At 40.3% G+C, this 24,146-nt stretch overlaps 1 protein-coding gene and 1 long non-coding RNA gene across 6 annotated transcripts in view; one reads left to right on the top strand and one right to left on the bottom strand.

Moving 5' to 3' along the window:
* Positions 1–5,028, bottom strand: part of LOC308578788 (cysteine-rich hydrophobic domain-containing protein 2-like) — a 30,325-nt gene extending 25,297 nt beyond the window's left edge. For both annotated transcript variants that reach the window (XM_081179354.1, XM_081179353.1), the window contains exon 1: positions 4,527–5,028. In XM_081179354.1, the coding sequence (XP_081035480.1) occupies positions 4,527–5,005 (479 nt within the window). In that variant the 5' untranslated portion in view covers positions 5,006–5,028. The remainder of the gene's footprint in view (positions 1–4,526) is intronic.
* On the top strand, positions 4,792–23,892 carry LOC308578807. Of its 4 annotated transcripts, none has more exons than XR_014004112.1 (5): positions 4,792–4,913; positions 8,305–8,688; positions 11,809–11,906; positions 20,092–22,708; positions 23,790–23,892. It is a non-coding gene; the product is annotated as an uncharacterized lncRNA (long non-coding RNA). The 4 variants fall into 4 exon arrangements; XR_014004114.1 differs by lacking the exon at positions 23,790–23,892 and having other exon boundaries at positions 20,092–20,179; positions 22,092–23,226; XR_014004113.1 differs by lacking the exon at positions 23,790–23,892 and having other exon boundaries at positions 20,092–23,226.
* Positions 23,893–24,146: the final 254 nt, after the last annotated feature.

Raw genomic sequence — 24,146 nt, forward strand, 5'->3', positions numbered from 1 at the left:
CACTGCACAGAGGCGGCAAACACCTGCAAGCTGTCTATGCAGGCCATAATGCGCTTCTTTGCAACAAGAGGTAACCAACACATCACTTCTGCCCTTAAGGTTTTTAATGCCAAAGTTAGAGCTCAACTGCTCTATGGAATTTCAGTCTGGATAATAATAATAATAATAATAATTTTATTATTTATACCGCGCCCATCTGGCTGGGCTTCCCCAGCCACTCTGGGCGGCTTCCCAAAAAAAATGTCAGGGTTTACCCAGTCAATGGAATGAGTGCAGGCAGCCTTTCTATTTAAGATTTTTGCTGTCCCACGCTGTGTACCTTACGCAGCCCTGTGTCTAGAGGGAGGCCAATATAAGCTAGAGATAGTTGCCTGGACGAGTTTCTTTTATGCTGGCTAAACATTTGTTTTTCAGCAGACAAAGATACTTTACTTAGCAAAGTTCTGTCAGACTCCTTCCCTTCCCCAGGGCTACAATTGTTTTGCACAAAGATACGGCAACTTGGGCTTTCAGAGGATCTCTTGGGTGCTGTGGCTTTTCCAATCGCCAAGGCCATGTTAAAAACTAGGCTGTGGGACATAGATCACCAGGAACCAATTTTAGCTGTGGAAAAAACATGTTTCCCTCTTTATTTTTGACTCTCTTGGGTGCAGGAATTTAACCTCAATTATCTGCAATTTTTGTTTAACCCGCAAGAAGGGCTTTTTCGCTGGCTAGGTTCAATTCTAATCCTAACCTGCTTTGGGGTAGGTTCACGGGTATGGCAGGAGATAGGATCTGCTCATGTGATGCCCACCTGGTAGAACCTCTAGCTCACATGGTCCTTAAAAATGTATGATGATCTCCACCAACAATTTTTAGACCAACTACTGGTATGTATCCCAATATGGAAACCAGACAGAGGTCATTCACTTCTTATTACAGGCAAGAGACCAGGAGCTCACCAAGACAGTAGCTAAGTTCCTCTACAGTGGTACCTCGAGTTAAAGATGCTTCAGGTTACAGACGCTTCAGGATACAGACTCCGCTAACCCAGAAATAGTGCTTCAATTTAAGAACTTTGCTTCAGGATGAGAACAAAAATCGTGTGGCGGCAGCGCAGCAGGAGGCCCCATTAGCTAAAGTGGTACCTCCGGTTAAGAACAGTTTCAGGTTAAAAACAGACCTCCAGAACAAATTAAGTTCTTAACCCAAGGTCTCAACTGTATTACGCTACAGGACCCTGCCCTTGCTGGAGACCCGCAGAGGTGAAATAGATTGCTCGCCTCTTCTTTCCTTTGGCAAATGACTGTACTGTTGAAATGGCAACGAGATCGCACTGGCCTATTTATTCTGAATGTTTGTAAGTGATGCTAATAAAGGTTTGATGATGATGATGATGATGATGATGATGATGATGTTGATGATGTTATTAAACTATGATTTATTAAACCCCAGTTAAGCATTATATATGAACAAAGCTCCCCACCTCAGTAATGGTTTGTTTACTAGCAGGCCACAATTTGAAGATGCAGTTTGTGAATGGCTTTTGAATCTTGGTTTGCATTAGCTATGGCTTCATTATGTGTGATTACATGTGAACTTGGCACTCTTCCTTAACCAAGGTTTCTTCAGACACTCACTGAACTACAAGCCATGAGGCAAGAGCGGTTGGACAATAAATCAAATTTGGGAAAAACAAGCCATGATTTGTTTGATTGTCTGTGGGAAAATTCATGATTTGTTCAACAAACCACGGCTTAACCTGCAGACAGTCTATTCACCAAACAACCACAGGAATTACTTAGTGTATTGATTCAAACATTAAATTTAATGTAGCCAGTGTATTAATTTAAACATTTTTTGTAAATAATTCAGTGATTTAACAAGAAATGAGATGCATAATGGGGAACTGAATGTATTCATATTTCTCAAAATTAACCAAGGCACAGCTTAAGCCAGTGATGGCCAGACTCTGCCCTCCAGCTGTTTTTGGACTACAACTCCCATCATCCCTAGCTAACAGGACCAGTGGTCAGGGATATAATGGGAATTGCAGTTCCCAAAGCGCTGGAGGGCCGAGTTTGACCATCACTGGCTTAAGCAAACAGGATGGGAATACAGAAGAAGGAAGGAAAATATACTGAGATGACATATAGGGCAGTAGGAAAACAAGAAATACAAGATGCAAATGCTACTCCCAAAAGGAGTAGATATAGCAATAATGTTTGATAAAGGTTTATTAAATAGAGTAGGAAAAAAAATGAAATACAGAGTGGGTGCAATCCAAAACATCCAACCTGATGTTTGTAGGAAAACAGCTGAGAAACAAATTGACAAATACTGTGCAAAGTACGCTCACTTATTTCAAAGACCAAAGAGTCTGAGTGCAAATCCAATAAATATAAAATGATAAAACAATGCTTATGGTGTTTAAAAGACTACAATTATTAAGGAATAATAAAAGGTTTAGAAGATGCTTTTTAAAATGATATGGTAAAAATCAAAAGTACAGTGGTACCTCAGGTTACATACGCTTCAGGTTACATACGCTTCAGGTTACAGACTCCGCTAACCCAGAAATAGTGCTTCAGGTTAAGAATTTTGCTTCAGGATGAGAACAGAAATCGTGCTCCAGCAGCGCGGCAGCAGGAGGAGGCCCCATTAGCTAAAGTGGTGCTTCAGGTTAAGAACAGTTTCAGGTTAAGAACAGACTTCCGGAACGAATTAAGTACTTAACCCGAGGTACCACTGTATTTTTTAGAAATAAAAGATGGTTCCCTTGTTGTATTAAGATGTTTCTTTTCTATTCAGTAGCACAGTATACAACACTGACTATCATGAACCATTTTTGGAGAAGTGTGAGTAAAATTCAAGAGTAATATTAACAAAGAAGTGTAGTTTTCATAGCATAAAATATATTTTTTAAATAAACAATACATGTAATTTTTTTTCAAATGACCCTATTTGTGTAAACTATCAGCAGTTATGTGAGACTTGAGTTTTTGTTCTAATCCAAAGAGAACAACTTCTGAACTGTTGCTTTACTGAAAGTATCAGTCCTGTTCAGTTGCTAAACTTTGCAATATTTCAATAAATTTTATGTACTGCTCCAACCTATTTTTAATTTGTATATTGCTTTTAAAATGTTGGTTGCTTTTAATAAACATGCTGCTAACATTAAAATGGAAAGGTGGGATCAAAATGCCGTTATGAATAAAACATGCAAAACCCATATAGCTGTGCCTTTTGCCTTTACTGCAGTACAGAACTCAACTGGCTAAATTAAGCTAGACGAAAAGTTAGCAAACCAACCAACCTAGAGAGGTTGATTCTATTTTGCAGTCATTCAGAAACACCCAGGATTCTTATGACAGCATAACCAGATTGTTTGGAGCTGTCCATTTACTAGTCCTGCAGGCCTCAAATCAATCTAATTTTACTTGCCTCAATAGTGTTTTATTGGAGTAATATAATTATGGGTCCTCTCCCCAGCCCAACTTAGCAATTTTTTATAAAAAAAGTTTTAAATTAACAGGGTTTTTGTTTTTTAATGCAACCAATAGAGCGAGAGCCATAACTGAATCCCAAGGCATCTAGAAGGATGTGGCAGGTGCCTGTGTTGTGGGGTGAGGAGTTGTGCTTTATACAGAATTTATTGTAGGTTGACCACAACTCATTCAATTAAGCCTCAGTGTGTTATCTCCAGATTTGCTTCATTCCGCAGCAAACCTCTTTCCCCCCTTCCAAGCAATAAAATTGGGCACTTGTCATATATCCATTATCCACACGTGCGCGTATAAATCTGTACCCCAAACATCTTCTGATCTGAAAGCCCTTCTCCCGTTCCCAGCCCGCCTCCTCCGCTGCACGAGGATTTGCCAGAAAAAGGGCGACAAATGAAAACACAGTACAAAGCTGCTCATGTGGATCGCAGGGCCCTAGTGCCGAGTGAGATATTCCAAGAGGTACCCCCCCCCCGCATAACCCTCCCAGCTGCAAGCACTTCCAATGAGAATGAAATGAAATGTGCTGCAGGAATGTGCTCCTCCTTCGCACGAAAGGAAGAAAACGAAAAAGGGCTGAACGAATGGCTCTCTGCACACACTCAGGGGCTCCCTCTGCTTCACGGAGTTCCGAAGCCCCTGATGAATTGAATGAGGAAACTGCGCTCTCTGCACCATAGCTGTCAACCTTCCCTTTTTTGCGGGAAATTCCCTTATTCCAGTGCCCTTTCCCGCTGCTATCCCGGATTATTAGATATCCCATGGACAGGTGAGGCTGCTGATCCCTTATTTTCAAATCGCTTATTTTCAACTTTTCAAGTTGACAGCTATGCTCTGCACTCCCTCAGAGGCACCCTTGGCGCCAGGCAGGCCTGTAGCCGGCGAGCCCAAACCCCTCCTCCCCCACAACCCTCACCCGCGTCACCGCCGCCCTCCCCTTCTTCCCTCGCCCCGCCCCCTTCCGCCCCGCCCCCTGCCCAGTCCCGTCAGCCAGCAGCCGCCCTCTCCCTCTCCCCGTCACCCACTCCCCAGGTTCCTTACACAGTGATTTGCCCGGCGCCCCTCACAGCCACGGGTTCAGGCGCGTCCCGGAGCCGCGGCAGCTCCTGACTCCTCACCACAGTCTCGGACTCCTCCTCCTCTTCGTCTTCCTCCTCCTCCAGCTCATAGATAGTGTCAAAGTCAGCCATGTTGGGGAGCAGGACGCTCATCGCCCCCCCTCCCTCTCCGGCTCGCGATCTGGAAACGCGCGTGCGCCCCGCTCGCGGGAGATGGGGGGGGGGGGGTTGGCCCAGGTTGGCGGCAGTTAGTCGCTGGCTCGCGGGAGGCCTGTGGACATGCGCCGAGTGGGGCCGCCGCTGCCGCCGAGGCTTTTGGAGACGAAACCGAAGCTGAAGACAGTTTAGAGGCCGGGAAGCACCTGAAGAAGTAAGAGGTGGTGCGATTTCGGCTGCGACGACCCACATAGCCTGGTCCTGTGAATGGTTTCCCGGCTTTCTGGGTTGAGAAGTTGTCTTCATCACCCAGCAGTGGAAACACGCAGGTGGTTTGACAAGGGATAAGGAGTGCGGAAAAAATCGTTGGCTGGCCCTCAGAAAGAAGTGTGGCACGTCAGATGAAAGTAAAAAGCAGCCAAGTGAGAGACTGAGCTTGCCACGTGGAAGTATGGAGTTTCTTCGTAAAACCCACAAAACCCACACCCCCTAAAGCAGCGGTTCTCAACTTGTGGGTCCCCAGATGTTGTTGGACTACAACTCCCATCATCCCTGAGCTCTGGCCTTGCTAGCTAGGGGTGATGGGAGTTGTAGTTCAACAACATCTGGGGACCCACCGGTTGAGAAAGGCTGCCCTAAAGGCAATGGTCTTTAAATTATTAAACAGAGACTATACCTATCTGTATAAAAAGCAAGTAAATGCACAACCCCAACTGCTAAAGGAAGGGCTTGTGGAAAAAATGAATAAATATCCTCTTCAAGGTCTCCACCTTCTCACAACGCAATGAGCAATAAAACTATTCCCCCCCAAAAAAAATAGAAACCACAAATGTTGACTGAATTATTGTATCTTTATTATTATTTTGTTCATTTAACTATTTGTTAAATGCAAGAGAGGGAGAGTTGGCAGCAACTGAGATGCAAATGTGGACTGCTGTGGCAAAACTTGCCTCACTGTTCATGAGAGAGAAGAATATAGAGTGCGGTCCTTTGTGCAGGATCCACTGGTTGTGGAGCTATAGGATTTGACAAAAGCCCTGCTATGACAGCAAAACAATAGTCTGCCACCAGTGGAATATATTGGCAGCACCATTCCATCAGTGAAGGTATGTTGACAGAGGGAAGTCAGCAGCAGCATAGAAAAACACTGCATCCAAGAGATTGCCAGTGTGATTCCCAGCAGGCACCAGTGTGCTTGCCAGTACCTCCTATGGCACTTGCTAAATGTCTCAATAAATATCACCTCAAAAATCTATAGAGCACAAGACACTGTTTGCTCTTCTTGCTTGGTTCATATTTGCACTGGCTTAGCATCCTCTACAAAGAACACTTCCTTAATGTGCCCACATTTAGGTGTCATTAGGCAGAAGAGGCATATAAAAGCTTTCCTCTGAGTGCAGCAGCGGCTGATACTGGTGCCTTTTCTTCATTAATGGTGGGGGGACATGACTGCACCATTTTGTGGGCCCTTTCTGCTCTTTTAATGTGGCAGCTATTTTGTGTGATGTCACACATCCCACAACGGCCAGTTAGTTGTGCCACACACCCTCAACAGCTGTTATGTGACCAGGGTCTACTGCACTAATATACCCATTGGCCTCCAAACATTGGTGACTCCTATTTGATGTATGTTATACTCCTTAATGTTTGATAATGCCTTTATGGATGGCATAACTTTCTACAGGGAAGGTTTTTCCCATTGACTTAAAAATGTTGCATAACAGTGCATAGGATATGGTGTAATTCAGCACTCAAGAGCAGCACAACACCACCAATATATAAAACCCCACACAAGGAGACTAAAACTCAGGTGACGGGACATCTGCCATATTGCTACATCTCTGGCCTCACTAGGGATAACTTTGGTAATGGGAGAAAGGTCTTCACAACACATGGGAATGGATGAGTTTGCTTTGTAAAGAGCCCTTTGCCTGTATTGCAGCTGCAGAGGGAAAGCAGTCAAAGTGGATAATAAGGGTGATCTAATTTAGTGCTAGACTGGTAGGTTCAGGCCACAGGCTGCTATTTGGTTAGCCCTTGTTCCAGACAGAAGTAGAGAATTCAATACAAAATGACTGCATTTATTTAGGAACATGTTATTTACCACTATAGCTGTAAATCTGCAATAATGTGGTAGTCTTCGTCTTTGACAATCACTCATAGCTGAGTAAGATTGTCTTCCATGAACACTGTTTTAACTGAGACCGATAGTGACCGTAGAGGCCAATTCTGGATCCACACGTCCTTCCACAGTGGGGAAATAGGTTTCTGGCTGGGAGTTGATCACAGTGAGGGTTTGCCAAGCGTATCGTCCTCTTAGCACATTTCTCCCTTTCGTCCTGTGGTAGTCCAAGGTACATAGCATGCATTTTATAAGTGTGTTGAAATGGTATTTTACAATCATAATTATTTTGACAAAAATAAAACATTTCCATGCCGTTATGTATTTAATCCTCCAAGACATTGCTGAAGAACCACAAAGAACCTCAAATGAAATAACATAATTGCATATTTAAAAAAACTATTATTAACTCAGAAATTCATCAGTTTATCCATGATACAAATTTATAATAAAAGTTGAGCCAGTTGAAAATACAATCCTGCAGGATTGAGAAAATATTGTATTCAAAAGATTTTAATAATCTCCATATGGTTACTTACAGTGTGGAAAAGTACTTTCATTTGATCATGTACAATCTTATCAAAATGTAATCCTAAACATGTATACTTAGCTCAGAAATAAGTCCTGTTGAATTTAGTGGGGTTTATCTCAAGATAAATGTGGCTGGATTGCAGCCTGAGTGTAATGTACTTCTATTTTAAACCGTATTTTAATTAACTGTTTGTTTGTTGCTGTTTTTTCTATTACGTTTTATTGTAATTCATATCTGGTGTTAGCCACCGTGAACCCGGCCCTGGCTGGGGTATAAATAATTTTTTAAAAATTATTATTACTACTACTATTTTACTTCTCATGGGCACAATCTACCAGGAAGCTCTTTTGAGAAAAGCCCCTTCAACACAAATTTCCGGTGGATTGGGCTCCATGTATTTAGAAGTCACTGTTCAGACATTTGCCTGAACACACCAATGCTCAACATTTCAAAAGGGCAGGATCCATACAAAAATTCTGCCTGCAATATTTGGTCCCCAACGTTCCTGGCATTGTATGAGGAGGGGATTAGAGGCCTTATTCATTTACTTTAATAAAAAAAAGAGGTTTACAACAGTATAAAATAAAACATTAAAATTACTGATAAAAAGTTAAAAGCAGATATTAAACATATTAAAAAAATTATTGAAATCAACACTGACTAAAAATAAATAAAACACATGTAACTTCTACAGTGTTGATTTGGGTTCTTAACAAACCTTTCTGATCTTCCCAGGTTGTTTTGATGTGAAAGTTTTGGAACAAACTGTAATGCAAAGTATTCTTTAAAGTAGTTCCCTAAACTCCATTGAGGTGTTAAGATGAAGCACATGCCACACAAAAGAGCAGCAAGAAGTTCTTATTGAGACCTCATTTCACATTCAGACACACAAACCAATTGGTTTGGAATTTACAAGCCCTAAACAAATGTCAACTTCTCTTTCATCTCCAGGAAAACAAGCAGACAGAAATAGATGGATGCCTAATTTCTTTTACTGATTTCTGCAAAATCTCAGAATGGAACCCTGTTCAACTGAATCTGGAAGGTTTCTTTAAATAGTGCACTAAGACATATTTCGCTAAAATAGCTAAATCCTTTTGAGTGAAATCCCTGAAGGTGATTGTATAATTTCCGGCTACCTACCTGAATCTGTATAATTTCTTTGTTATTGCTCATTTAATTATTATAACTTGCAGCCCAGTCATATGAATATTTACTTTTAAATCACTGGAACTTAATTCATTAAGACTCCTTAACAAGTCTGCACAAGTGTTCACTTATACAGACAGTTACTTAGAAGTAGATCCTTCAGATCTCACAAGGACTTACTTAAGGGTAAGCAAACCTAGGATCAGTCTGTAAGGCTGCTATGCACATTTTATTGGGTTTAGCTCCTTGAATTGAGTGTGGCTTCTTCATAAGCATGCATAGAATTGGTATACTTGGGTCATATTTCATCCAATGCTATTCATACTGAAGAGCAAACTACTGTAGTTGAAATTAAGGATACAAATAAACATAAGTTTCAGCTGGTTTACTCTGAGTAAGATTCAGCTGGATACAACCCATAGTATGTTTACAGGGCATTTCAAATGCTCAAAGCAGTTCCTATGCATTGGATAAGATTTGTTAAAATATCTAAAATTTCTGAGTAAGAAAAACCTTTCTATGACAGATAATTGCATTTCAAGTTACAAAGTATAAAGTCTTAAAATTGCAAATACAAGAGATAAAATTTAAGTGCTCTTATTCTAACACCTCTTTAGTAAATAAGAATAACAGAGATGAGGGAGGGGGAGTTTAACCTATTTCCCCCTCATAAAATTCACAGAACATTTTTTCTAAAGACAATAAAGCTGAAAGAAACTTTTTTTTATTTGCTGTGAAGATTAGCACCCTTTCAGGCAATTTAGCTGCTGAAGAAAAGAGAAGGAAGACACAGTTCTGCATATCAAAGCTGTTTAAAAGAAGTGTTAAAAAGGTCTGTGGCTCACTATAAGAGGTTTTAAAACCAATGGCACACTTGGCTAAGAGAAAGTTGGCACAGCTCACTTGCATTGTGAAATTAATATTCAGATTATAAACATTTTAGAAATATAGGAAGTTGTGTTATATCAGTTCAGACCTTAGATCCATCTATGCTGATTCAGCAGGAAATCTCCAGGGTTTCAGCCAGGAATATTTCCCAGCCCTTAATGGAAAGACTAGGGATTGAACCTGGGACCTTTGTCTGCAAAACACGTGCTCTACCGTTGAGCTATAGTCCTTCATTTAACATACAGGATCATAGGAAGCTGTCTTATACTGATTCAGACTGTTGCATAATCTATGGTAACTCAGTATTGGAACGGACTGGCAGTGGCATTCTAGGGATTCAGACGCATTTCTCTAAGACCTACCTATAAATGCTGGGGACTTGGCCCTTTTGCATGTAAAACAGTTGTTGTACCATTGAGCTATAGCCCTTCCCCTATTTCTTGTGCCTTTGCATTTTTATAAAAAAAAATATGGGAGGGGCTTTTTATTTCGCCTTTTTAGCAACCCATTGTATATGCTCTTGTAGCTATTTTTTTAGAGACACCATTTAGGTAAGGAGTTTTGTTTCTCACCAAGCTTCCCATCACCTTTGTTTATTCCTCAGGAAGACCTATATTTCTGATGATTCCTGGTTGTAAAACACTATTGTTGCAGACCATATAGAATCTATGCAACACATCCTTGCTTAACAAATTCCTGGCAGCTTCTTCTATTGGGCAAATATTTCCCCCTCCTGATGCTAACTTTTAAAAAATTATTTATTTTTTAAAAAAATATGCTATCCTGCCTTTAAAAGAGAGCTTTCCAAACTTTTCATGTTAGTGACACACTTTTTAGACATGCATCATTTCATGACACAGTAATTCAATTTAACTAGCAAACTGGAGGTTAAACTAACCCCTTTCCAGCCCCTAGAGGAGTTCAGGGAGTATTTTTGCAACACACCTACACACTGCAAGCGACACACTAACATGTAGCACAAACACAGTTTGGAAAACTCTGTTTAAAAAAGTAAACCAACCCAAACCCTTCAGGTTTCACATGCATGGTTACCCTTGGAAACAGATGTCTGGCACTCAGACCCTCAGGTGGGGGAGAACTTAGACACCTCCTCCCCTTGCCCTTCTTCATCCCCTACCCCCAGCTTGCTTTGTCTTAATTGGAGCAGTTATTGGGTTTACTTACACAGTAGTTATGTGAAACATATAAATCTGCCCTGTGCAAATGCCCCTGCGTTAAAAAAGAAAAGAAAGATTAAGTTGTATCCAATGTAGAGGACTTTTTGTCTATAAAATGTATGTTGTTGATTGTCTGTATTTAGTATTGCATCTTAATTGCAATATGCAAAGCTCTATACAGTGGTACCTCTAGTTACGAACTTAATTCGTTCTGGAGGTCCATTCTTAAGCTCAAACCATTCTTATCCTGAGGCCCGCTTTCGCTCTTGCTGTGCGTGTGCCTCTGGCACGCAATTTCCATTTGCATCTTGGGGCAAAGTTCGCAACCAGGAGCAGCTACTTTTGGGTTAGCGGAGCTTGTAACCTGAAGCGTTTGTAACCAGAAGTGTTCGTAACCATAGGTACCACTGTATTGTAATGCACATTATACCCTCCAACCTTTGTTAGACTCCAACTCCCATCAGTGTCAGTTAGCATTACCAATGGACAAGGATGATGGGAAGCTGTAGTCCAAATCAGCTGAAGGCCACTATGTTGGCTACCTCTGCACTAAGAGATAATCTAATAATGGCAGTAAAATGTCTGGTAGTGATTGGTTGAACTGCTCTAATGCCACAGAATCTTAGATCATAAGCAGAACCCACTGTCATGGAAAATCCCTCATCTCACTAAATGTCCCCCCTCCAAATACACAGAAAAATAAACGAATACCAGATGAATAAAGCAAAGGCATGCAGCTGGAGGTGTGAACTTTTTTTGCTGCAGCAAAGGGCCCTTTGCTTGAGCTATACCATGTTTATAATATGTATGACATCTTACATAAAGTGAATGAAAATAGAGTGGTCAGATTTGCCTAGAGAAGACATGGATTCAAATCTCTTCTTATATAAAAGTTAAATAGTATTATTTTATAATGAAGATACATTCCTCTGTTTCTCAATCGAAGGAGGCCTTTAAGAGTGTCTTCCAACTTGTATTCTGTATGGGAATTCTGTTGGTGATTCTTCTGAAAGAACGCACACCGGAAATATTTCATAGGAAAGTCTTCCCCAACCTGGTGCCCTCTAGTTCTCTTGGCCTCCCATCAGCCCCAGCCAGCACAGCTGATTAAAACTATAGTTCAAAACCAGGTTGAGGAAAACTGATGTATGATGATAATCCATATTTCTCAGACTTTCTTAGTGAAGCCATGACAGAGATGAATTTTATGTATTTCATGAGTTTCTGCACTGTTTTTCAGTAAACATTTCCGGGGCACTTTACAGCAAGAAATAATGAACAATGAAAACAATTAAAGCAGCAAAAATAACTTTATTCTTTACACCAGTAAAGCAGCAGGTAAAAACAGCATTCTTCAAATCTGGAACTATACTTGATGATCTGATAAAGTTAATAGTCTTTACTTAGACTTTGTTATTTTAACTCATGTGCAACTGCTTATTCTACATGCCTGTTGTATAGTTTTGTTTTTCTTCTTTTAATTTTTGTCTGTTATAATTGCTCTCTCTTTTATATACATTGTAAAATGAAATAATAATAAAAAGCTTTACACAAAAATATCAAGTATTTAAAATTCCATAGATATTAAAATCTCAATAGATGTTTGGAAATATAAGTGTTTGCCTGGGACTAAAAATACGTTAAATTAAACAAGTCTCCTTGGGGTGCCACAACTGATGTGAACCAGTTCTACCAGGTCCAAGTTCAGTATCCTATCTTCAGTCTAAACCATGCAAGCACAATAGTATTTTGGCTTATGTTTTATACTATTTATTTTTATCTTTTATTTACAGGCATTTTTAAGAACCTGGAATTAGACTCACTTGAATCTGTATTGCCTCCTAATTTTTTTAAGCAAAAGTAGTAACGAGAAGTACGAATGTTTTGGCACAAGAACAATCACCAAATGAATCTCAGCGTTGAATGATAGTAGCCATTAGTAGCAGAGTTGTTTTACAAGCTAAATTGATGGGTTTAACATCTTGTAGGATTAGTCTACTGTAATTACCCTTCTTCTCCTTGGTACTCAGTGGCACACTTCAGGCACAATTTTGCCAAACTCAAGCACCTTTAAGTCTCAAAAGTTTTAATGGGAGATATTTAAGCATGTGCTGAACTTTGCCACTGAAATTAATCAGCATGTAAAAGTGCGTAACTTCAGCTTAATTCTATCCTTGCTGTTAACCTTGCTAGAATTGCCAATGGTCCATTATTCTTAAATTCAACATACACAAAGAAGAGGTTAAATCTGGTTTACAGGTTTCCATTAAAACAACCACAACAACCCTTTCTGCTTTAATTTGGGCCTTCAGGAATATATTTTTAAAACAGATGGCAAAAAGTCTTCTGTAAAGCAATAAGTCATTTATTAAATAAACAGGACACTATAATGGGGAAAATTACAAATTATGGCAAATGATCTTAAGGCACTTCTTACAGAAGGCAGACATGCTTTTCATTTGCATCTAAGTCAGTAATTTATTGTACTTACTGAGTGATACCTAGATAAGTCATAGATCTGATCCATTGGGTATGACTAATGCTGGATAGCACCCAATGCATGCTTTTTAGTTTAAGCATGTTAATATGAGGTGAGACTCCTTAAACATCAGAGCATCATGAAACTTAGCCCAGCTGTATCAGTCTACTAAACATTTGGGGGCAGCAAAAAACAACAACAAAACCTCTCATAATGAATATTTTTTCATACATTAAAAATATCATAGGATAACTTTATTGGAAAGACTGTATTCTAATGTAAAAAAAAAGAGATGCTATTAAGAAAAATAGATTTTTTTCATAATACTCTGGCTCATGCTGCAAAGTGTTATAGATTCAACATCTTTCAAACCTAAACAAATGTATAAAACTTTGAAACTTGCAACTTTGCGAAGGTGAAGTTATTTCAAGCTACCAAGATTTCAGCCTTTAGAAGCTGAAATTATGTAGATTTAATTTGCATAAGCACAGAAGTTTCATTTCTAAATAAAGGTTCCAGCAAAGAGTTAAAAAGTTTTAAGCTCCACTGATTTCAGTAGGAAAGTTAAGCACTTGCTTAGTGCACTTTCACTCTGTGAGAGGAATGAGGAATAGATATGTGTGGGATTTGAAACTTCAGCTGGATCATGCCAAGAGTTCTACTAGAGAAGAAAAGATTTTTTTTGGGGGGGGGACAGATTACGAGGTTGGAAATATAATAGTGTCCACTTATCTTTATTAGTAGAGTACATGCATTTTCTCATCCATTCATAAGATGAGTTTTGTCTTTGACTATGGGGAGAGACTTGATCCATATTAATTGTGTAACAGAAGGTGAAGGCACAGAAGATTTGGGAGCTGTGATTAGCAGCACTGTATGAAACCCTTTTAGGAGATAAGGAATTCATTTGTAAACAAGTATCTGTCCTGGAGGGTCCTTGGTCGTAAGAATGCCAATCTTCCCTTTCTGGGTCATCATGAGAATCCCAGCTCCCCAAAGACTGGTTTACCAGTCCATGGTTTTCCATACTTGGCAGGTGACAATAAGCCATGCAATCTGTATGTGGTGCTGTGGTGGCAGAGTTTTGTGTTGTTAGATGGTTATTGTTGCTCCTTAGGAATCCTGGTTTCTTTTTCCAAAAGATGGCTTACATACGTGACATCATTGACTGGTGGATTTTTTTTTACATCCTGCTTGTTGGTTACTCTTTTCCTATATAAGGTGAAATATAAGTTATTGCTGGTCTTTGGAACACATCACAATCTGATTGAATCTATTACTCTATTTTGAATTAACAGTCATTGTGTTACCAAGCTTCTGGTAGTCATGGTTTAGGAAAAGGTCTGCCAATTCTCTAAGTGCATGTCCATTCAAATGAAGAGCTGACGCATCCAAGCAACCCCACCTTTCTGCTAGCTCTGTCTTGCTCTCTTTGTTTACATTTAAAAAATAAAAATAAAATCCTACATGATATATAACTAAACATTAAGGTATTTGTCAAAGGATGTCCTTGCAAAAGAGATGTGACGTATTATGAGACCTTTAGCTTCTCAGATAGGTGGATTCTTTCAGAGCTCTTTACACCTTGACACCATTCAGACTAGTACATCCATACTAATTCCAGGAAAGAGGGAAGCTGTGACCATCAGAGAGATGGGTAAAAGGCAAGCAAGAGAGTTTCTTTAACAAGTGAAGGTGAAGGAAAGTTCAGTATCTAGTAGTGGAAAGTTTAACTCTCATTTTCAGAAGTGGGGAAATTCAGGCACAATGACAAAATGTGACTCTCCAGGACCCATATCTAGCCCTCAGATGTCTCCACAGGCCACACATCCTCACTAGCCCTGCCATGTACCCTCTTTGAGTGTTTTTGCCTGTCTGGAATGTGCCCTTGAACTCTGACCATGCCTCTTGTTTCCTGGATGAAAGATGGAGAGGGGTGTGGGAGCTGGTGTAGATGCTACTGTACAAGGGTAAAATTCACAACTGTTGTTCTTCCCACTTTGCCTCTGGCCCTGCCCACAAATGACATGTCATCCTCAGAAGATTGTCTAGCAGGCAATGTAGTTTTGGGATAGAAAAGGTTCCTCACTCCTTCACTTGTTTCATTTCCTTTGTAATATGTTCAGATTTTGATAGCATTAAGCAAGAAATGGACATTTCAGTCAGTATCTGGGGATTAGTTGGGAACAGAGACGGCTCCAAACTGTAAGGTAACCTTCTCCAACCTGGTCTCCCTCCAGATGTGTTGTTGTTGTTGTTGTTGTTGTTGTTGTTGTTGTTGTTACAGTGGTACCTCGGGTTACATACGCTTCAGCTTACATACTTGAAGGTTACAGACTCTGCTAACCCAGAAATATTACCTTGGGTTAAGAACTTTGCTTCAGGATGAGAACAGAAATCGTGCAGTGGTGGCGCAGCAGCAGCAGGAGGCCCCATTAGCTTAAGTGGTGCTTCAGGTTAAGAACAGTTTCAGGTTAAGAACAGACCTCCAGAATGAATTAAGTACTTAACCTGAGGTACCACTGTAGTTTTTATTACAGATTTTCTTGTGTTACAAAACAAACAAACACGGAAAAGAGAACTCATTCTGAAACTTACCTATAGATGGTACCTAACAGCATGGAAGCTGGCGCTGGTACACCCAGGAACCTCACCTAAATGCAGGAAAAGCTGCCCTTCCAGATATTTTGAACTATGACTTATATCAACCCTAACTTGCATGGCTGTTCCTCAAAACATCAGAAGGATACCAGGTTTGGAAAGGAAAGGCAAAATGAAGTGGCCAGTGACTTGTCACTCACAATCCACCATCAGCTCCTGCACAATCCTTATTGAAATGAAATAAACTGCATAAGAGTACAGTAGATTCTGATTATTGCAATAGAGCATGTGCAGGAATTTTTCATGATGTATTGTGCCCTATATTAACAGATATATGGAAGTGAGAGCTGGACCATAAAGAAGGCTGATCGCCAAAGAATTGATGCTTTTGAATTATGGTGCTGGAGGAGACTCTTGAGAGTCCCATGGACTGCAAGAAGATCAAACGTATCCATTCTTAAGGAAATCAGCCCTGAGTGCTCACTGGAAGGACAGATCGTGAAGCTGAGGCTCCAATACTTTGGCCACCTCATGAGAAGAGAAGACTCCCTGGAAAAGACCCTGATGTTGGGAAAGATTGAGGGCAGAAGGAGAAGGGGACGACAGAGGATGAGATGGTTAGACAGTGTTCTGGAAGCTACAAACATTAGTCTGACCAAACTGCGGGAGGCAGTGGAAGACAGGAGTGCCTGGCGTGCTCTGGTCCATGGGGTCACAAAGAGTCGGACATGACTAAATGACTAAACAACAACATTAACAGATGGGATAATTGTTGTTTAGATATTTCAGCCACCGAAATGTCTTGGTCAAGCCTTCTGTTCCATGGAAGAAAGAAGGTTTGGCACTCAGGAAAGAAATGTTGAGGGCATAAGGAATAATTGGCTTCTTTCCCAAATTCAGGGACCAAAGATGTCTGGAAGGCAGGCAGGTGGACATACATTCTTTCCCCACACGCCAACAGTTTCTCTGATCCCTGGTCCATCTCTTTCTCCATAGGAAATGCAAGAATTCCAGTCAACAAAATGACCACTCAGAGAGCCAGTGTGGTGTAGTGGTTAAGAGCGGTAGTCACGTAATCTGGGAAACCGGGTTCGTGTTTCCGCTCCTCTACATGCAGCTGCTGGGTGACCTTGGGCCAGTCACACTTCTGTGAAGTCTCTCAGCCCCACTCACCTCACAGAGTGTTTGTTGTGGGGGAGGAAGGGAAAGGAGAATGTTAGCCGCTTTGAGACTTCTGAAGGGGAGTGAAAGGCGGGATATCAAATCCAAACTCTTCTTCTTCTTCACTCTTTTACAAACACTCTGGCCACTCTGGCTGCTACTCCAGTTCTCTTTGTTTATGAAAGGATGTGTGCAAATGGGGGAAAGGAAACAAAGTGCTGCAAAGTAAAAACACACCTGCAAATGTTCTGGCTTTCCACTTTTACAAATGTATTTTACAAACATTTATTGCATAAAATAGCTTTTTCTTTGTTACAGTTAACAAAATGCTTACTGAATCATACTTCCTGCATGGTTTCAAATGAGTAAAATTGATGTTAAAGAATCACTGTTGTTTTATGCTACTCCTGTCTTTGAGCTATGTAAGATTCCAGGGATTTCAGTCTCTCGCTCAGGGTCCGTATTTCCTTTTGGAAATGTGGCACATCAGAGACTGTGGTATTTGTAGGATATATAGTGTATTTACACATATATACAACCTGAGCCTCCAGTGAAGGTGTTCACAGCATTAACACTCCAAGCAGGCCTTGCTTTTCTCACAGCCAAAGCCTTGAATGCAAATAAGCTCTCAAACCTCGCTCTCAGAAAATTGCTCTGACTCTCCTGTTCCTGCTTTACTTCTAGGTCACATTACTGCCTCTACCCTAAACTTCTAACTCACATTGTTTCTAACTCTTTATTTTAAACTCTGGCTTTATGAGTTGTGGGAGGGGCCCCAACCATTTGGCTGTCTCACTAAGTCCCTTGGAGCCCATGTTTTCTGAATGGCCCATAACCTGCCTATCACCTCAAAAGGAAACTAGCTGAGCTTAATTATCTTTTAGCACTTGCTGATCCAAGGATTAGAGATGGCTAGTACACCTCTTAGCACCCCAAACCTTAATTAGATTATAATACTTTGCTGGATCCGGGGATTGTAGTTGTCTGGTAGTTTTCTGAAATTAGCAGTATTTAATTAAATGCTAACACTTACTGGTTCCAGGGATTCAGAGGAACCCGGCACCCACAAACTCATAACACTATATAACTACTAGGCTAATGATAGTTAAGGCATTGTTCAATTTTATAGCAATATATTTTAATTAGGGCTGTCAATAGATTAGACATATTTTAGTTATTAATCTACCTTTTAACCAATTGATATATTGAGTTCAAATATAGCTGCATTTTTTCCCATGAGATACTGCTTTTTGTGCTACTGAGTGAAATAACTTGCAACTTGATTAATAAAGGCTCATTGTTAGAAGGACCATCTTTATCATTTCCTTACGCATTCTGTAATGCAGTAATAAACTAGGGCTACAAGTGGCTTGAAAACTATATAAACAACTGTGCTCTTGAGGTATAACAGCTCCAAAAAAGTTGTCTTTTTGTTCTTAAATCTACTGATTTAAACTTTTCAGTTCTGATTTTAGCTTTTGGGTACTGCCTTATTAAAAACTCTGCTTTATGTTACATACTAACTGCATCTGATGAAAACATATTGCAATCAAAAGTAAGCAGCATTTTAGCAAATTAGATTAAAATATGTCTTCAAAGCCTTTCCTTATCTTCCTTCATAATTATCTCCTGTATGTAAACAAGGTTTACCAGATAAACTAACCCTGCAGTGATCCTGGAACAAGTGACTAAAGTGCAGTTTTTGTTTTGACTTCCCAAATTTTCACACCAGGAAGTGTAAGTTTCTCTTCCTTTAATGGCCACCATGGAATTTCTAAGGACTTTTCAAATATGTTTCGGAGGATAAATGCAACATAATCCTTGCTTTGTTCATTGATACCAATGTAAATTGATGGCAATTTGATATTGCATGGGCTGTTCAATATCACTTCTTTGCATATTTGAACTGAGATATAAAAGAATAATTTTCTTGCCTACATTTTAATACGATCAGTTAGTGTATTTATTGTAGGGTTTTGTTTTTGTTTTTTGTACTTTTATTTATGATCACAAGGAATAACAGCAAAAGCATTTGTGCCTTGACATTTCCTGTAGTAGCTTACACCACACTACAATGAAAACATCTGCATCATTTATTGCAACCTTTGCCATTCCATGCTGGCTGGAGCTGATGGGAGTCCAAAACATCTGGAGGGCACCACATCAACAAAGGATGGTTTGTTAAAAATTGTGTATATAAAGCAACTTTAAGGTCTGTTATAATGTTTGTTTAGTTTTTTTAGAAGGCGGAACCCATTGTTACAGCCTAAGACAATCAAGAGTCTTTGAGCTTCAAAACAACTTTCAAAACTGGATAACAGAGTAATGTAAAAATGAACATATTTAGCACTTTCCACTGACCCACTCAGGAGGTGAATTATTTGCTTTGTCTCCTGTTCCTTTCACCCTTCAGTAGTTAATATTTCTGAAAACGACACACAGGGCCAGACTTGGAACCCTTCCAAATGTCCTTTTTATTATGCATTCATGATTATTTGTGCTCATGATGGTAATGGGATAGTTATATTCAAACTAGCTTTCAATACTGTTGGTGTCTGCAAAAGTTTTGGGGCCAACATACGGCTTCATTTCCAATCAGTGTGTGTCCTGTAACTTCCTACTGAAATCTGGTAACTTTTTATACCACAAATCTTTTGTCAAACTCAGTGCTTTTTTCCTAGAAAAATAGGTGCCAGTACTCACCATGAACTTGTTACAGTAAGTGTCACACTTTTTAACAACAAAAGAGGTGCTGGTACTGAGTACCCTTGAGTACCCTAAAAGAGCACTGGTCAAACCTACCAGTAAGTTGCATTACAGTTTAAGAGTGCACTCCAGATAGCAATAATGGGAAACATCAACTAATAAAGCAGAATGAGATGTGGACAGTCCAATATAAATCTACCCTTAATGCACTTTTGCTGTGTCAATGACATATTGCAGAATACACCTGCAGAAAAATCACCAATCTGGGTGGCCCGACATGTGATAGGTTTTGGTAGTTTGCCCCCATTATTGTAAAAAATAATAATGTTTTAATAAAAAAGAATAATCTCTTGTTGGAGTGGACTGGGCTATTGGGTTGGACCCCAGCTGTTTAATTCTTTCCTCTCTGCTAACTTTTCTCCTCATAATTGCTCTCCTCAAGCTGCCTTTGTCCCAGAGCAATGTGCTTCTAACAATAAAAATAGCTAGAGGAGAAAAAGGTTAAGCAGCCAATTCCTGCATTATTCCTCCATTTAAACTTGCAACTTCTCGTGTGTTTTTTTGTTTTGTTTGAAGCATAACAGAAAGATACAGGTAAGTATGTGGCGTTCTAGTTTGGACCTCAACCTATGACTTTTTGAAGATGGCTTTGGATGCAAACAGCGTAAGCTTCTTCCATCAACAACCTGCATAGAAATCTGTGCAAATATTGTAAGTCAAACGTTTTGGCAGAATTTGGTAAATTTGAAATTGATTTCATCTGCTCTTGTATATCAAATTTAAGGATTTTCCTCTGTAACATCTTAACAAATCAAATACATGCAGTTAACTTAGGTTCAATTAAGATAACATGTCAAAACCATGGTGAAGAAAGCTTGAGGCTGCAATCCTATACCTATTTAGTAAATCCCATTGAATGTAATGGTGCTTATAGGGTCCTTGTGTTTCATACTTTATAGAGGACAGTTTCAAGGGGTTATCCAATCCATGTTTGGTCAGTGGTGCCATCTGGGCCAGATTTTGGGGCAGAGGTACAGGTCCCCACTCAGCAGAATGAGCAGGAGGGCCCTCAAATGCAGCAAGAGAGCCTTATCTCATTTTGAGGTAAAGGAGTGCATATAAAGAGAGATAACACCATAAAACTATTAACTCCAGGGGATAAAATAATGTATCTGTTTAAAGATACCATTAGAAAGGAATGCAAGGCTTAGACTACAGCTGAGCAGGAACACAGATCACCTGGTTACACTGTTTCCTACTATGGAAATATGTGCCAGAGTTGTATTTGAAATTATAATTATTTATTAATTTGCATCTATACATGTAAATCAGAACATGCAAATCTGTGCCCTCTTATTTGATTATGTGTTTCTTCCAAGGCGACATGAAAGTGGCCACGAGTATAGCATTTCTCTGTAGGCAGTGCTTTTGCTTCTGTGTGGTGTCTGAAATGGCAAGACACAGTTTTGTCCAGAAGCTGCTGCACTACGAGTGGGGAGTAAATTTATGAAGCTGAGCAGACAGAATGTGAAAGCACACCGACAGCCCTGAGCCATGATTTTTCTTCAGTAAACAGATACTATTTATAGGATTACACTAACAAGTTATAACATTGTATGGTCTACATTTAGCACACAAATCCTGGTTAAGTTTCCAAATGATAGTGCAAACCATAGTTTGGCATGATGTCTCAAATGAATAATGATATGAGGGATGTATGGTTCTTGAATATTGGGATATGTCAAGGCTTGAAGTGGGAACTCATGGTCTGAGGCAGGTACCAGGGATTAGGTGCACTCAAGTCACAGAACGCTTTTCAGATACAGAAAGAAATACAGTAGTAGCATTCAACATCAACCCCTGAGATTAAGTGGCAGCAGGCCTTTGGTACTGCCAGGCCTTCTACAGCTACTAGGAGCCTGGCACTATGTCCTTGTCCTGGTTACTGACAGAGTACCCCCAGGGGTGGAGCTTTGTGCTCTGGCACTGGGGGCGGAGAGCAGGCGGGGCGGGGCTGGCGCATGTCCCGGGGGTGGGATGCGCCGCCCGCAGGGGCATGGCACATGTTCTGGGGGCAGGGCGCACTGCCTGTGGGGGTGGGATGCCCAGCGTGGGCAGGGGAGCAGCCGCGATGGAACCCCACTGGGATCGCACTTCGGGGGCGGGGCGCTCCCCCGCCCCCCTCTTCTTCCACCAGTGATCACCCCACAATTGGGTCAGTGGATCACAGGTAGGGAAAGGGGGGGGGTTGTACTCTAGCTTGCAGTTTTCCCATGGCATCTTGTTGGCTGCTGTGAGAACACAGTGATAGACTAGATAGGCTTTTGGTCTGATTCAGCAGTCAAGCTCTTATATTTTTAATATTAAACTGAGAACTGAACATGCAGCTTCCAACACACTGCCCCGTTTCAAATACTAATTTAAAACAGCGGCAGCAGGAGGCCCCATTAGCTAAAGTGGTACTTCAGGTTAAGAACAGTTTCAGGTTAAGAACAGACCTCCAGAACGAATTAAGTTCTTAACCCAAGGTACCACTGTACTGGAATCTCACTGCAGCTAATTTCCCTCCAAACCAGGATAGAGAACATGTGACCCTCCCGGTGTTGTTGGAATCCAGCTACCATGAGTCCCAGCCAGCATGATCAATGGTCAGGGATGATGAAGGTTGAAACCTCGCAACATCTGAAAACCACAGGTTCCTCATTCCTGATCTTAGCCATAGTTTAAAACTGATAATCTGAACTCAGCTTTTGTGGGTGCAGATTAGGTGCAGATGAGTATCACATTTAGTACTGCGAAGTATGGATGGAAATGTGGCTTCTCATTTGTCTTAAAGTGTCATTGGAAATACACATCCTTACCTCCTTTTGGCAGCTGCTGAATCTAGGTGCATACAACTAGGTATGTGCAACCCCTTTTTGCACAAGAGTCTCTCCTGTTCAACTGAATTTTAGAAGTAGATTTTAGTTAATAATTTAAAAATCAGAACTTGAAGAGTACCTCCCCTTCTCTATTAATTCTGGTGTCCAGAGCAACCCTGATGTCATTTAGTTGAGAATATCAAGACATGAAATCATAAGCTCCCGTGCAGATATGAAATAAGTACAAAATTAAAACCACATGAATCTTGAATTAAACAATGGAATGGAACAGAAGCTGGTGATGTGCCATCAAACTTATTTCATGGCTTCAGGTTAGAGATGTGAAGACCCAGGAAAAAAAATAAAACAAAACAGTTTTATTTCTTCTACCCTCCCCCCAAGCCTTTCCCTTCCCCACGACATGTGAAAGGATTGATAAGTTTGTTTCAACCTGGGCAAACCTTAAGCTTTTAAATACAATGACAAATATGAAGAAACAGAAACTGATTGTGGTGGCTCAGAAAAAGAGGTTGATTAAAATTCATGTAATATCCCTCCTTGCTTTGTCACAGTTCTGTTTATAGATATGAATGCTTTATGTCTGCTTCACATTGTGGAGGACTGTAGGAGACACAGGGTGGTAGTCAGTGCTAACCCTGCTCACGGTAGACCCAATACTAACTTAGCTACATTACTTTCAGTGGGTCTACTCTGAATAGGACTTTAATAATTTTCAGATTACACAAACATTTTCGTTTACTATAATGTTGGTGGTTTCTCCTGTTCCTGGGAGTGGGGAGGTTCCACCTTTTCCTTATAAACTGGAAAAATTGGGGGGGGATGCTAGGTTGATTACACTTCAGTTGGAGTGTTACACTTCAGTTGGAGCAGTTGGAGCTCCATTTGTAATTAAAAATAATAATTAAGAAGTAAATTCGATTTGTAATTATTAACCCAAAATTATTAACTTTTAATATACTGTACCAAACACAATAATTTAATGGCAAACCTATCCCCCCCCCCCAATTTCCCCATGGATTCAAACATCCGGAAACTTTACATCTGAAACATCCAATCAGCAAAAAGTTGGCTGGTGTGTAACCTCCACACTAAAAAGCAACATCTGCATTTGGACAAGCCATTGTGCAAACTCAGCAAATTTGCACAGTGTCCTTATTTTGCAAAATTTATTGCTGGTCATGACAAGGAACAAGGAGTTTGCCCTCAAGCACTGGAAATTTTTCTTAGCTATGTGTCTAGGTTCTGAAATTTTATCAGGCATTGCCTGTGCACCTTCAGGCATAACTTTTTAGCCATAAGGACTAGAAACTTCTGTTTAAAATGAAAGTTGTTCTTAGGAAGCTGAATTTTGTGCCTAATACTGCACTGTCTACTTTTCCTGTACTTCTGCAGAAACACAGCATATGCCAGTCCTGACAACAAGCTACACTGACTCAGTGTAACCCTTCGTTTCCTTGTAATTGTCATTAGCTCCACCCTGTTAAGAGAACAGAATAAAAACATTCTAAAAAGAACAAATTACTGGAATTGCTCTGTGTAAAAATTATTCAGTCTCAAATCAAGCAAAGTATGGGGCTGCAGATTTGGGGCATTTATTCCAAAAAAGTTTTTCCGGCCATAACCCCCTTTCTCTCTGCCCCTATTTCCAGACCACCTTTGCAGTCAAGAACACAAGGTTCCCAAAGAGCTTTTGCCATATCACAAGTGACCTTGCCAAAGGATGTTTTGCTGTTTTCTCCCAGGCCTTGA

The sequence above is a fragment of the Podarcis bocagei genome (genome assembly GCF_964188305.1).
Source record: "Podarcis bocagei genome assembly, chromosome: Z".
NCBI lineage: Eukaryota > Metazoa > Chordata > Lepidosauria > Squamata > Lacertidae > Podarcis > Podarcis bocagei.